This window comes from Paramormyrops kingsleyae, chromosome 5 (genome assembly GCF_048594095.1).
Source record: "Paramormyrops kingsleyae isolate MSU_618 chromosome 5, PKINGS_0.4, whole genome shotgun sequence".
In the NCBI taxonomy this organism is placed as follows: Eukaryota; Metazoa; Chordata; class Actinopteri; order Osteoglossiformes; family Mormyridae; genus Paramormyrops; species Paramormyrops kingsleyae.
The window spans coordinates 21971851-21985813 of record NC_132801.1 but is presented as its reverse complement, the minus strand read 5'-3'; the positions used below and the strand labels follow the sequence as shown (position 1 = coordinate 21985813).

Sequence of the window (13963 nt, the reverse complement as noted above, 5' to 3'; positions counted from 1 at the left end):
AACACTTACGGCTGTGAAAAGAAAGTGCTCAGACCATGGCATGAACCTGGTGCAGTGCGGTCTGGAAATTGGACACCTAAAACTCCAGTTCTTTCTGTCAGTCCTGTTATATCGTTTTTAATGATTTAGATGCAACAAATACCTGTGACCTTCTAGGTTCTGCCATTTGACGTCTTTCTTTTCATTCTGGAGGAATTTATAATGGTGGAGAGAAATAAAACTGTCCCCCTCCCTCCTTAGAATTGACAGGACTACTGGGTCAGCCCAGAAACCTTGTGGGTTTTCTTGCATGTCTTCTGCATGCTCCTTTCACCCCTCTGCTCACTGCTTAGTGTGTCCTGCTCTAATGCCCCTTGTCCTTCATCCTTATTCTGTCCAGATTCAAATTGTTCACAAAAAGATGGACTTGAGCAATGTTCAGGCAAAATGTGGCTCGAAGGACAACATTCGACACAAACCAGGTATTTTACTGTCTACCATAATGTGGGTGTCATTTAATATTTTTATTAAAGTGCATCCAGATATGCACGAGCATGAAAAAATATTTTTCCCATTGTGATATTCAGTGACATGTTGACAGTTAGCAGTTGGCGAACAGGTAAAGCATGAGATACCAAGAAATTTACAATCCCAAGGTGTAATGTGCATGTCTTAATAATGTATTACGGAATCAGTTTAGTGATCATTTTCGATAGGCTGGTTGGTTGCTACTATAGTCTATGAATTAAATCCTGTTCATGATTTTTTTTTCTGAGGCCCAACAGTAAATTGAAAATGTACTTTGATACTTGTACCCCCCCCCCATTCAAGGTGGTGGCAACATTGAAATAAAGACAGAGAAGCTGGAGTTCAAAGGCCAGTCAAAGATTGGCTCTCTTGAGAACATCGGGCACGTGGCTGGAGGAGGTCAAAGGAAGGTAAGTCTGTCAGACAGTGAAACAGCATCTGTACCAGTTTGAATTCAGCACAGTAAAATTAAGCCACCATAATATCTCCAACTTTTTATGCATACTTTATATTGTTTTGAGAGCATAGCACTGAAAAAAGCATTTCTTCCTTTCTGGTGGCTGACATGATTTGTTTTTTTCCCAATTCCTGGGCACTGCTTCCAAATGCGTCCTCCTCACTGCATTGCATGGCCGACTATGACCTTTGCTACTGTAGCACCTTTCACGACACGTGACACGCGACACGCGCACACAGCAGACAATTGTGCCCATGAACGGTCGGGGGGGATAGTCTGCCTCTGTCCATGATCTCGTCTGGAGCCGTTCGTCCTCTGAGAAGGAGCAGCAGGGATGGCCGGCCTCTGTTTATGCAGGGGAGAGGCACAAGTCAGGAGGCTGAGCAGAGGCCGACCTAGACAAGCCGTAGACCAGGCTGAACATGAACCAGACAAGGACATGCAGCTCCCTCAGCCGCCGTAGTTGCCTGGCCCGCTGCCTTTTCCCCCTTTTCCGGTTTCCTTCGTCTTGTGTTTATAGTGGTCTTGTGCCCCCTCTCGCTGCCTGTCTCTTCCTCCTGGATTTCTGCTTCTCTTTCGCAAATGCCTTTTTAGGAAACCCAGGAGAAGGACCCTTAACAAAGGGCAACGGATTTAACATGACTAACTTCATAATTTCATGTTTTCTAAATACAAATTGAAGGTTAAAGCACTTGAGATCAATTGACAAGCCCTTAGAGTTCTAGGGGCAGTGAATCTGATTGTGTAGAGTTCTGTAGCTGGGTGTCAGGGTGTTTGGAAATGATCCTGCTTAGAAGATCAATAGATCAAAATCTAGAAGGACAGGTGAAAAAAGTGGGGGACTTGGAGGGCAGGCCGTGTAGAGGGACGGTGCAGAATTCTTTGAAACTTTAGCTATGAATGATCTCTGCCCCTGTGAAGCCTTCGGGTGCCTATGTTAGGTCAGATGCTCACTCTGACCATGTATTTTCAGCCTCAATCAGCTTGGAGTCGTCCATCTCTAGTGTCTTAGCCTCGTATCTTCTATCATGGGTAGGTCAGGATTACCGTGAGCAACAGAGAGAGCACTCCTCCTCTCCCGTCAGTGCTAGTTAACCAGCCTGATGATCTGTGAGGAAGGAGGGGAAGTAGGCTGGTATTGTGTACACTGTGAGGCTTTTAGGTAAACCTCCGAATGATGGCGAGACATTCAGGTGAATTTTGTAGAAGAGACCATCTAGTGATGGCTGTGCATAGCTTACCTCGCTTCGCTTTTCCTGCTTCTCTTTACTTTTCTTTGGCTTCTGCAGTCATCCGTCCTCCATCTTATTTTTTTAAAGTTTGTTTTAACTTTTGTGTTGCTGTTAAACCCATGCCGTTTTGGTTATTTAACAAAGATGCATGTTTTTCGCCATGGTGGGGTTCCTCCGTAGAATGAGATGGGCAAGAAGGCAGAGGGGGGCATGAAAAACGTACCCCTAAACGGGGACGATCTGGGCCCCACCCCCACTGACACTTCACCACAGTCTTCTCAGCCCCCTTCTGAATCCTTCCCACCCATGGGGGACTCCCTCATAAAGCTTGAGGACTCCAGTAAGTACTCGGCTTCCATGATCAGCCAATGCCCCCCCCCCTCAACTCTGTGTGTATGAAATGAAAGCTGCCTCTATTGCTGAGGGAACCAATGAATAACATGGCCGCTGTTCCTCTCGACCAATCCTGCTCAAAACAAATACAAAATCTTTATTGATATATTATGGAGATCTTTTCTGGTTCATTCCTACTTATGCATGAACAGTCTCTCTGTGTCCACCCGTACTGTTTTGGCTTGAATAAAGCTTGGAGGATTTACCCAAGGCGCAGACAGAGCTCTGAACAAAGGCCCTGTGTCATCTGCATTAAACCTAATCTGTGATTGCCTGTGACTGCCTTACTTCAGACACTTATCAGTTGTTAGGATTTAAGAAAGTAATAATGCAAATGCAGAAGACTAGAGTCAATAATTTTAATCTTTGAATAAAATATGCTGTACCATGCAAAAGGCTTAGGAGGTCAAAGAAATTATTTGAATGATCTTCATGTTGGTGTGAAAACTGTGACGTCTGTCGAAGTACCTTAGCTTAGCCATTTCAGATATTCTCCGAAAGTCACTCCTGGGTTTGCAATAACCAGCCTGTATAATTATTCATACCATGTTTGGCTAATCAGCAGCTTATGAAATTATTTAATTTAATTAAATGAGCTGGTGGGGAAATTTTACAAATGCATGGAATGCATTGGTTTGGAAACCGAAGCTGTCGACTTACAGGCATCCAAGATGTAAGTCACTCATATGGAGAAAAGAAGAAATCCTTATTGTGTGAAGATAAATAGCTTTAAATGCTTCCTTTAACTGCCTAAGAGTTTTGCATGGTACTATATATGTGCATGTATATGTAAAAACTCTTTATACCGTATTTGCACAAAGCATCCATTTTTAGTATATCACAGCAAACATATAAATAAACTGGTATTTAATGTAGCTACCTTGTTGATATGTACTATATTCGTATGGACAGGTTATTGCAAATGTAACTGTTGTACTGTGATAAAATGCTGATTAGCCCATTTACCACAAGGGGGAGTGCTTGTGCCAATTTTTTCCCAATGATAACATCTTAACTAGTGAAACACGAGTGGGAAGAAAAAAAATTAAGGGTTTCATAGAAGCGGTGTGAATGCAGCCTGTTGGAATTTTAATCCACACACATCATACATCAAAGATGAACATCGGTAAGTCATGAAGCAAAGAAGGCTGTTTGTTCTGCCCTTGAAACAAACGAAGGTGGTGCAGCGTGTCCTCATATTGATTCATTATTTAAGACAGGCTGGCTCACAAATCACTCAAAATAAATGAGGACTCAATGAGCATGTGATGTAATATGATCATCCATGGTACACAGGACACACGGGACCAGCACGGTGGCTTACAGGTGCTCTGTTTCGCCCCACCCTAACCCCCCATCCCCATCCTATGTGGCATCCATGTGTCCCCAGATTGAGTCACACAAGCTGACCTTCCGTGAAGAGGCCAAGGCTCGCACAGACCATGGGGCAGATATCGTCTACAAGTCCCCCACTGCCTCCATGGATGGCTCCCCCCGCCGCCTCAGCAACGTGTCCTCCTCCGGCAGCATCAACATGGCTGACTCACCCCAACTCTCCACCCTTGCCGACCAGGTGTCCGCCTCCCTTGCCAAGCAGGGCTTGTGATTCCCATGCCCCCCCAGCTGGATTCCTCGCCCCCTGAGGGGAAAAAAAATCACCCTGAAAGATGAAAAAAGAAAACAGTAACCTTTGCTTTCATTCCTCCGTCCTTTCAAACGAGTTGTGTGCAGGATATCCTAACCGGGTCAAATATCCTACCCCCCCCTCTTACTGTCTTTTTGTTGATTAGTGTTTTGGGCATGACGGTTAGATAACTAGGAAAATTGATGAGTTATGATATTTAGTTTTCTTCCATCTCTGGAATATATTTGAATGCATTGATCCTGTTTGTTGTTGATAACGCTAAATCAGGGCCCTTTTAAAGAAGAACCACACTAATCACACCGACCAGGAGCCTGCAAGATATTCCCACACTTCTCTCACGCCTCTATCATGTTGTCTTTTCTCATAGCTTTTAGTCTTTGCTCTTAAAAAGAGACCTCTAAGATGTTTTGTTTTATGCAGTCTGCTTTTAACCTTGCTTGTGTGTCAGCTTATTAAATGCACAAAATTCCAAATACAGAAATAAATAGGCCTATGGTGGGAGTGAAGGGTATGTAATCAAATTAAAATCATCGTGAAAAATCCAGAAAAAGGGAGGAAAAATGGTTTTAGCATATACTCCATAATAAGCAAAGCTCTTGTCACTTATAACTGGGGATCACACAACTTCTACACATCCTACATTATCTGCATAGTGCAAGGGCAGCCCATTCAGTTTACTCACAAGGGATTTCCTAAGCAGCATAAAACCTGATGATATTGAGTCCTTGGGCAGAGCATTGAGTCAGTTCAAGCCTTCAGAATCACTCTACTATTCAGACTGTTATCTCAGATTCAGGAGTCCCAGTGGGATTTGCCATTTGTTTTCTGCATAGACATACTTTACCCAACTCCAGTAAGAAGCACAGACTTCAGCTCCATTTTTGAAGGATTACAGTGAGGCGTGTGTATGTTGCCGAGTAGTGAAATTATTTATCAATGTGAGAATGGCAAGGGCAACCTTGCTTACACCATGATTACAGTTATGTCAGAGCACGGAAGAGGACATCTTACCAGTGCATTTCATCATACCTTTATTCTTTTCCCCCTACTGCACAAATGTGACCTGCGTTAATAGCGATTTAGTGAGGGGAGGACTGATCTGTGAACTACAATGGAATTCTCAGTCACCATGACAACAGAGTGGCAAATGCTTCCAAGTATGTGCAGCTACGTGAAGGGTTGAATTTGAGGTTTTTTTTTTTTGGTTGGGGGCCTCTGACCCTTAGTATAGATGTAGACTAGGAGGCCAATGCCACAATTGTATTATACTTACCGTAGGTAAAAGTAGCAGCATGAACAATAAACACAGCTTCACGTATAGTTTAGTTTTACTTCTAAGTTTCAGGCTGTGCTTTAACACAAACCTGGCAGACAGAGTTGACACTTATAACACGTCAGTCATCAGTCAGAGAGATCCTATTACTAACTAATTACTATAGTGACAAATTTTTACATCCTAGCCTTTTTTTTTAAATAAAGTATTTTATCTCTAGTTGGTTCTGGATTTATCAATTAACAGAGACATACCCTGGGAAAAAATCTGGATCATGGGTTTTATTCTTTTAAAACAGGTTCCCTGAGTCAGAATTATTAGGTATTAAGCTGTGGCATCTGAGTTTCCTTTAAAGCATATACATGGAAACATGGAAAATTATTTCACTTGTAGTTTCCTCAGTTTGCCCTCCTTTGTTAAACTGTTTTAAAGAAATGGTTTCATGATTGCTGTTGTCAACAAGTTGTTTTCCCATCCAAAATAAGCCCTTGTGGAACTTTAAACAGTGTGACCTGCAGTGGAGGAATAAACGTTTCCTTCATAGTTTCCTGGACAAAACAAACGTTTGAGGATGTGCAGGATGGTGGAGACCAGCTCTTACTTTCACCACGTCGACATTACAGGGTACCTGCTACCGGAATGGCAAGGGGAGGGTACCCACGTTAAAGTAGAAACGCTTTGCAAAGATGCGACAAGTAGTAGAAGTGATGCTGCATAGTCATACGCTTTACTCCATTCTCATTACCCATAATACCCCACCTCACGTTATTCACCTCCCCATTGGCCTTTTCTCCCTGCATGTACAGCTAGATAAGACAGAAGACTAAAGCAAGACCGTGACCGAGCCCAAACTCCCCCCTCCCTCCGCTTTCTTCACTGAGGGCACGTGCTGCGCCACAAATCAAGAAAGTAAATGTTTTGTCGCGAGGAAAAAAAAAAAAAAAGGAAAAAAAAAGTGAAAAAGTATGAAACGCTTAACTGCATAAAACCAAGCTTTTTCTAATAGTATTCCGTGGATGTGCGATGTACCTGATTATCAAAACCCTGTTTTGGATTGTGTCTGCTGGCCTAATCTACCCTTTTATTTATGTTCATGCTCCTAAGTAAATGCTTTTTATTTAATATTTTTTTAAGATGAAAGCTCTTCACAAAAACATTTTTACCCTTGTTGATGAATGAACTGAGACTACACTAATTTAAAAAAAAAAAAGGAAAAAAAAAATGAACAAGACAACTGTCATATTTCTGAAAGGTCAGAGTGGATTGAAATAACAGTAATATGTGTATGTGTTAGCAAACGTTAAACAGCTAGTAGACTTGCTGTGAGAGTTAAAACTGTCGCAACTTGGGCAAGGAAGCAACATCCGGAGTCTACGGTTCTGCTTCAGACCTGAACTTGAGGTACCACAACTGAGGCATAGCCTCCAAATCTCCATGAGTAAAAAAAATCAGGCGTAAAGAAATGGGACATTTTGGGAGTTGATATTCAGAATCTTGCTGGGGGAAAAAAAGGGGGTTCAGGCCTGAGCAAAATGAAGATGAAGGAACGTTTGAAACTCCTGTCATACCATTTCTGCACAAATCGAAACTGGTGTGACCACTTCGGTTTAGTCAGATGAGGGGGAAAAATAAAATAAAATAAAAAAAAATTAAAAATGATTATAGCCAGGACTTATTTCTACAGATATTCTGCTGTTGCAACTGTTCGCCAGTTAGCCTAGAACCTCCATTGTATTCCCATAATGCCCATTTTCATATTTAGGGTGATTTCACTGGTGACAGCAGGAGAAATAAGACCCAAGTGGTCACCCATTTCTTCTTGATGGGGACGATGTGTTTGATATGATAGCGTTAGAGAATTATCCAACCTATGTATGTGTGTACTTGTTTGGCTTATTGTTGAACCACTGCAGAGGTATATTCGAGGCAGTAACAGAAGCTTGCTCCTGAAGATTCAGTTCCGGAATGCAACCAGTTCATTTGCATGTAGTCTTGTAACCTATATCGCTGACACCAAAACTCTTGAGTGACTTGGATGTATGTTTGAATAGTCCGTCTCCTCCGCATTAAATGAACAAAACTCCTTGGTAGCAGGAAAACGTTAAAAAGAAGAGAAAAAAAGCCCTGGTTAGAGACGCTATATCCAAGAACCACAGGAGGGGAAGGGAAAATGTTCTGTGAGGCTTTCTATGTTGTAAATGATTTTTTTAAGAGCTCTCCCCTCTTTTGAGAGTTTTGGAAAGGTATTGCCATTTCAGTCTCATTAATGCCTTTAAACTCCCCCCAGTTTCTGCATTTTTATTTCTGCAGTTCTACATTCTAGCTTGGCAATTGTGACTGTCCATATGGTTATTGTGTTTTATTAATAACTGGTTTACACTGATATTTGTTGCTGTAAATGTGAATTTGGAAATAAAATCTGTATTAAACAGTTAGGTTTGCTTCAGTATCTTCCATAAATGGGTTGTAGGGCAGTTTAACATACCTATATGTTAAACTACCATACCATATGCCGGGGGAATGTATTAAATGGTAGTGTAATGGAATTCCACCATTTTGAACATGTATTTGAAGCAACAGAAAATGTGCTACAATATAGGTTTAATATTGAGAAGCAAAAATACTGCTCCCCCATGATTGCTAAGTATTCATTACAAATATACGCCTCAAAAGTTTTCAAAAGGTTCCCCAAAAGTTCTTCCTGTTCATTTAGGTCTGCCGTCACCTGAACATCAAATAACATCTTTAAGGAATCAAACATATTTACATTTTTTTTGCACAAGGCCTGATGAATGTACCAAACTCTCATACATCAAATTATACACCACATTAGCAATCCTAAGTGTTAATTTACATGTTAACCCACACAATACAATAGGCTTTTTAACACTAATCATACATTATACATTTCATATAATGTCTATATATTCCATTGATTCTAGCAAACAGTCATAAAATAACAGTATGGGTACTTATGGTCCCATCATATTGCCAGGAGAATATTTACTCAGGTGCTGACAGTGTCTGGGACAGAATAAAACAAAATCTAAGAAAAATATACCATGAACCTGATAACTGGAAGAACAGCGTTTGGTTGGGGGTAGAAGAAAGATGGGGAAGTAAAGAAAAAAAAAAACCTAAGCATTCTTCCCCAACAGTGACCCTGAGTGATGAATCTAGGAGAGACTTAGCCCATGGGAGTTTTACTTACACAAAAATGTTCTGCGGGCAGAAGGAACGATTGGTTCAGAAAGATGACCAATCAGATTGTGGAGTAGGTGGGACCGACCAATCAGATGTTTTGCTTGGATCTATCAGAACCAATCATTGTTCCTTCTGCCCTCAGAGCACTTCTGCATAAGTACGACTCCCATGAGAAGAGACCTGCCAGGGACAGCCTCAGGGGAACTGACGGTTCGACTACAGACATTACAGCATGACCCCAAACCCAACCCATCCAACTCTGTTCCCCAGCTCCACGGTTCATAGAGGCATTTCAATCCCTGCTGTAGTCAAAGCCAATTTTTATTTTTTTTGGTTGGGGGGTGGGATGCATTCTCGTGGTTTGGGACTTGGTCCAGGACGACACAAAACTTCACCCCAATGCCTTTACATGAGCTCACCAATCTACACTTCAAACTATACAGCAACAGGGAAAACAAAGGACATGGATAATTGCATAACTGCAGAATGATCCTTCTATAACTTTGGGTTTACAGTGGAGTGATCCCCCCCCCCCCCCCCCAGCCGATCCAATAAAACCCAACAAATAAGTCCCAGAACTCAGGCAAGTTTGAACATGAATCGTTTTAATGGTACTATTTACAAAACAATTCTCATAACTGATTCCGTTAACTGCTGCAACACAAATTTGTACAGTTCAACCCGTCTCGCGCAACTACAAAAGGTACAGTGATACAGGATTGAAAGGATATTCACAACTGAGGCAAAAAATATAACCTACAATTTGTATATGTATATATAATAAATTTTGGATTGCATAGCAATTTGCAACTAAAAAGGTAATAGTGCTTTAATGTGTTACTTTTTATGATAATTGACAGAATGCTGGGCGACAAAAACTGTGCAGCCAAGTAGTCTCTTGCAATCATATTGACTACAATAAATAGTAAAACACTAGGGAAAATACTGTAGCCTCTGAGTATTGACCACCTTTTCCCTTAAATTCTGCAACCTGAGGTCTGGGCGTCATTCAGAATGGAGGTGCTACGTGTGACACGGTTTCCTTTGAGAGAGAACGTCTGAGCTGAGCGCGAAGGAACCAACGACACTTAAGAGGAACAAAAAAAAAAAAAAACAGGGCAGCAGAAGAAATCACACCACAAACATGACAGGAGGGGAAAAAGAAAACAAGCATAAAGAAACATTCTATCATCTCCCAGCTTTCTTCTTCCACAACATCATCTCCCCAATAGTGCAATCTACTAAGATAAAAGTGGCGGGGGGGGGGGACCATTTATCTTTGAGTTAGAAGCAATTATGAAATTAAAACTAATTCTGGAAGTGCATCTTCTGCGCTAGTCAGTGCCCCCTTGTGGGACAACTCCCCCACAGAGGCTGCGGAGGATCTCCCAAACTCTCATACAAGTATGCAAGGTAGAGAGCCCAGATCATATCTGAGGGCAACAGAAACACTTCCTTTACTGACAAAAAAGAAACAATACAAAGCTGGATAATAATGTTTAATGTTTGGGGGGGAAAAAAACAAAACACAAACATCAAAATTATGGCTGACAGCCAGGAATGGAGAACAGTGGACCAGAGAGGCCCTGTTACCCAGGCCAATCTATACCTACTGTGAAATGCAAGTGCTGAAGTGACCCCCAGAAGGCTGCATCCATCACAGACATGTTCTCTTAAAAGGAAACAACGCCTCATACGTGCTTGTCATGGTTATATACGGGAGTTTCATTCCCCGACTTTTTTTTTTTTTTTTTGTCGTCACTCCACTTTAAACCTATGTGGGGGGGAGGGGTCACAGACATCAAGTAATGGAGAGAACACAGCCCACAGACCAAGCCCCTTGGAGAAGCCAGCTACATAGTGCGCTACAAGTGTACACTTAACACACCAGAGAACAACACTGAGCTCCATGTCGTCTTCTAGGCTCCCACTTGCTTTCTGCAAGCCCGCCCCCCCACCCATCCTCAAACATTTGCCTCCCCTGCAACAAAACAAGATTAAAAACATTTATAGAGTCTGTATGTTCACTAAAAACTGTGAAAAAATTTGACTGATGTTTGAATATCAAACAACAGGATTCCATTTTTATTTACTTTTTTTTGTTTTAGCTTTGAGTTTCTTTATTTTAATGCCTGTGTTGGGGCACAAGGGTGGGGGATGGGGGGTGGCAGGGACATGGTGGCAGACAAAAGCCTTGTCTTTTTCATCGTTGGGTGGGGGCGGGCTTCTGCTTGCAGCTCTCCTCGAGGAAAGGTGAGGAGGGCCCGTTCTCCGATTCAGACCTGGACAAGCTCAACCGGCTCCCAGAGATTCGGCGGATGCCCCGACTCTGCCGCTCGCTCTCCAGGCTGCCCGGGTCCTCCTGCTCCTCGCCTGGGTCCTCCACCAGAGGGAAGTTCCTTCGTTCAAACGGCTGTACAGTCTGGGGAAGCAGGGCGACATGAGCCGCGAATGTCACGCCACAAAAAAACGCTCACATGCACATGCGTGACGCTCCAACACCCCAAATCCCCCCCCCCCCACATGCCTGTAAGGTTAACGCCTAGTTTTATACCATCTACATAACCTACTCTGTAATGTCTGAAGAAAACAAATACATCTTTCGCAACCGGCCAGTCTTACCTTTAAATGAACAAATTCTAGTCCCCTCTTAAAGGTAGTGTGTTTATATGTAATATTTGACAACTGAATATAACGTAAATCAATATAAAAAGCCTGAAAAAGTCTGAAGCCTGCCGGACATGGTCACCATACCTGCTCCTCAAAGGTAAAGTCGGGGGTGGAGCAGCTGGTGTCCTCACTGGACTGAAGCCGCTGGGAGTCCCTGGAGCAGGGAGTGTGGGGGTTGGACAGCAGGTCTGGGCTGGCGGGACTGTGCGGCGACGGCACGGGGCCGTAGTCCTGCAGCACGTGGAAATGTGGCAGGTCGGGAGACGCGGGCTGTGGCGTGGACGGGTTGGTGCCTCCCAGCAGGGGTGTCGTTCGCCCGTCCAGGGACTTGTATGACCTTATGGGGCAAGTCATTTATTGGCGTGAGGTGACAGCACACCACTGAAAATGTCAGCCTTAGGGGTGCAAGTCCCCAGCCCACCTGCTGCCTCTCCTCTTGGCAGGAGCGCTGGCCACCCAGGTCCAGCGGGAGCGCTCCTGGTCCTCGCACGGCTGGTGCAGCTGGGCAAAAGCAGAGTCTGACAGGTCCTCGATCTGCAAGAACGGCAGAGGACGGTGACTCATGGAGTCTTATGGACCTGCTAATGTTGCCATTTGACCAGGTGGTACAGCACAGCCAGAAAGCCAGAGTCCTTATAGTGATAACAGCAAAGGCAATGATTACACACACAGATTACTTTTTAAAATATGAATTATAAAAATAATTGGTATTAAGCTGAGATTTTAAAAACTCACAATATTCCTACAAGGTACAAAACATGGAATTTTGGCAAGTGGTTAAGACTGAACTCCAGAACCTTGGTGAACGTCCACAACCAACAGAGGTAAAACCTGCTCTGTTTATTAACTGTTTATTAATGACGCATACCTCAACGCTTTCATCCTCCTCTGCGATTGGTTGTGCAAAGATATTCACTTTCCGCCAGCTGAAAATAAAGGGAAACACCTTCATAAATGTGCTGAAAGGCTAGTTAGAAAAATGGGACAGAGTTTCGGCTAGTAACCGTCCCACTGGAGGAAAAACCAGTGCATCTGACATACGTGTAAACGCCGGCTGTTCCATTTGTCGGGGATGATGGCGGTCGTACCTGGGGGTCAGGATCTCCTTGTATTGCAGCTTCTCCACTCGTGTGGTGGCAGCCACCGACATGGGGATTACAATGTTGTTGATATCGAACGAGCTCTCCCCTCGCCGCCTCCTGATTGGCTGCTGTAGGGGGGCGGGGCAGACAAACTCAGTGCCGTTCACTTTCACACACACGCATGTCAGCAAGCACACACACACGCAACCTCACTGGATCTCAGGCTCTGGTTTGGCGGGGGGGGGGTGAAGCTACACTGTGAAGTGACAGTAAAGACAGTCAGAGTATTTTACAGCCCGCAGTGCAGGTGCCTCACAATCAGGCTGCAGCAATACTGGAACGCACCCAAAACATCTTTCACAACCATATCCCTGTCAATAAGCTTCGACTAATTCATTTGTTCCGATAAGTGCCCATTAAATATGAACATAAACACTTCTACAGAAATGTCAGGCTCCAACATCTGAAGGTTAAAGGCTCTTCATCTAAACCATCAAGTCATCCAACCCCTATACCCGCTTGCCCTATTCAACATGGCAGGGGTATGGAGCCTATCGTGGAAGCTACAGGTGCATGGCAGGGAATAACCCAGGGCACGGGGGCCAGCTCCTCACAGGGCACACACACCTTTCACACCTACGGGCAATTTCAGTCCCACTGAGACCAAAAATGCAGGGGTGCCAAAATCAATCAACGTGCCAGAGGAGAGAGATACTGACTACAGTCTCACTTTTGAGGACTTGAGCAGCAGCACAGATTTACCACAGGCGCTCTACTTACTGGGGTGGCGGTGGCACTCTGGCTGCCGGGCCCCAGGTGCGTGGAGCTCTCGGAAGATGCGGATAGCTGCCTCATCAGGGGACTGTGCGTGGGAGTGTGCAGGCTGGTCAGTGACGAGCAGGGACTGCCGGTGTCCATGAAGAGCTTGGAGGTGACTAGATGGAGCGAGAGCACGAATGAGAAGGACCGATGACATTATGAACCCCAGTGAAGGCTCACAAGTGAAATATTACATCACAAAGACGCCCGGACCTGATGCCTTCTACTGGAGGAGGCTAATCGAGGAGGTGCGATGCTACTCACCATCTGGCCTCTCCATGGAATGATCCCGGGGCCTCTTGCGGCTGTGGCCCCTGTCGAAGGCTCCAAGTGAGGGGCCCTGGGTGCGCTCCGCCTTGCAGAGTGCCCGACCCTCCAGGCGGGACTCGCTCAGCAGGCTGTCCAGCTGCTGTCGGTGCAGCTTCTCAGGCCGGAGCTTGTGGAACCCTAAGCGGGGCAGGGAGGGGGTCGTCAGGGCGTCTCCCCAAACGTGACCGAGCTCCATAAAGTCCACCAGCCAACTGCTATTCACAAATCAGAGATGCTGTTTGGCTTTAACTGGGGCTTCTGCAAACTCTCGTCGTGGAGAGGAGCCCAAGACTGAAGCTCAATGGTGCTTGCTTGTTGCCCTTGGACTCCTGCTCTGCCACGGGAAGGCAGTGGGAAGAGGGCACCATACTG

General features: G+C 44.3%; 2 protein-coding genes across 23 annotated transcripts in view; one reads left to right on the top strand and one right to left on the bottom strand.

Annotated features, from left to right (window-relative positions):
* Window positions 1-7942, top strand: part of mapta (microtubule-associated protein tau a) — a 40941-nt gene extending 32999 nt beyond the window's left edge. For 18 of the 19 annotated variants that reach the window (XM_023837019.2, XM_072712392.1, XM_023837023.2 and 15 more), the window contains 3 exons: window positions 380-461; window positions 811-917; window positions 3980-7942. In XM_023837019.2, coding sequence (XP_023692787.2) covers window positions 380-461; window positions 811-917; window positions 3980-4195 — 405 coding nt within the window. In that variant the 3' untranslated portion in view covers window positions 4196-7942. Of the gene's footprint in view, window positions 1-379; window positions 462-810; window positions 918-2376; window positions 2537-3979 lie in introns of all 19 variants that reach the window. The other variant, XM_072712390.1, reaches the window with a different exon arrangement.
* A 1357-nt stretch (window positions 7943-9299) lies between these two features.
* Window positions 9300-13963, bottom strand: part of LOC111856783 (KAT8 regulatory NSL complex subunit 1) — a 54658-nt gene continuing 49994 nt past the window's right edge. For all 4 annotated transcript variants that reach the window (XM_023837008.2, XM_023837009.2, XM_023837007.2 and 1 more), the window contains 7 exons: window positions 13547-13729; window positions 13244-13398; window positions 12470-12591; window positions 12250-12307; window positions 11803-11915; window positions 11466-11718; window positions 9300-11133 (listed from right to left, as the gene is read on the bottom strand). In XM_023837008.2, coding sequence (XP_023692776.2) covers window positions 10915-11133; window positions 11466-11718; window positions 11803-11915; window positions 12250-12307; window positions 12470-12591; window positions 13244-13398; window positions 13547-13729 — 1103 coding nt within the window. In that variant the 3' untranslated portion in view covers window positions 9300-10914. The remainder of the gene's footprint in view (window positions 11134-11465; window positions 11719-11802; window positions 11916-12249; window positions 12308-12469; window positions 12592-13243; window positions 13399-13546; window positions 13730-13963) is intronic.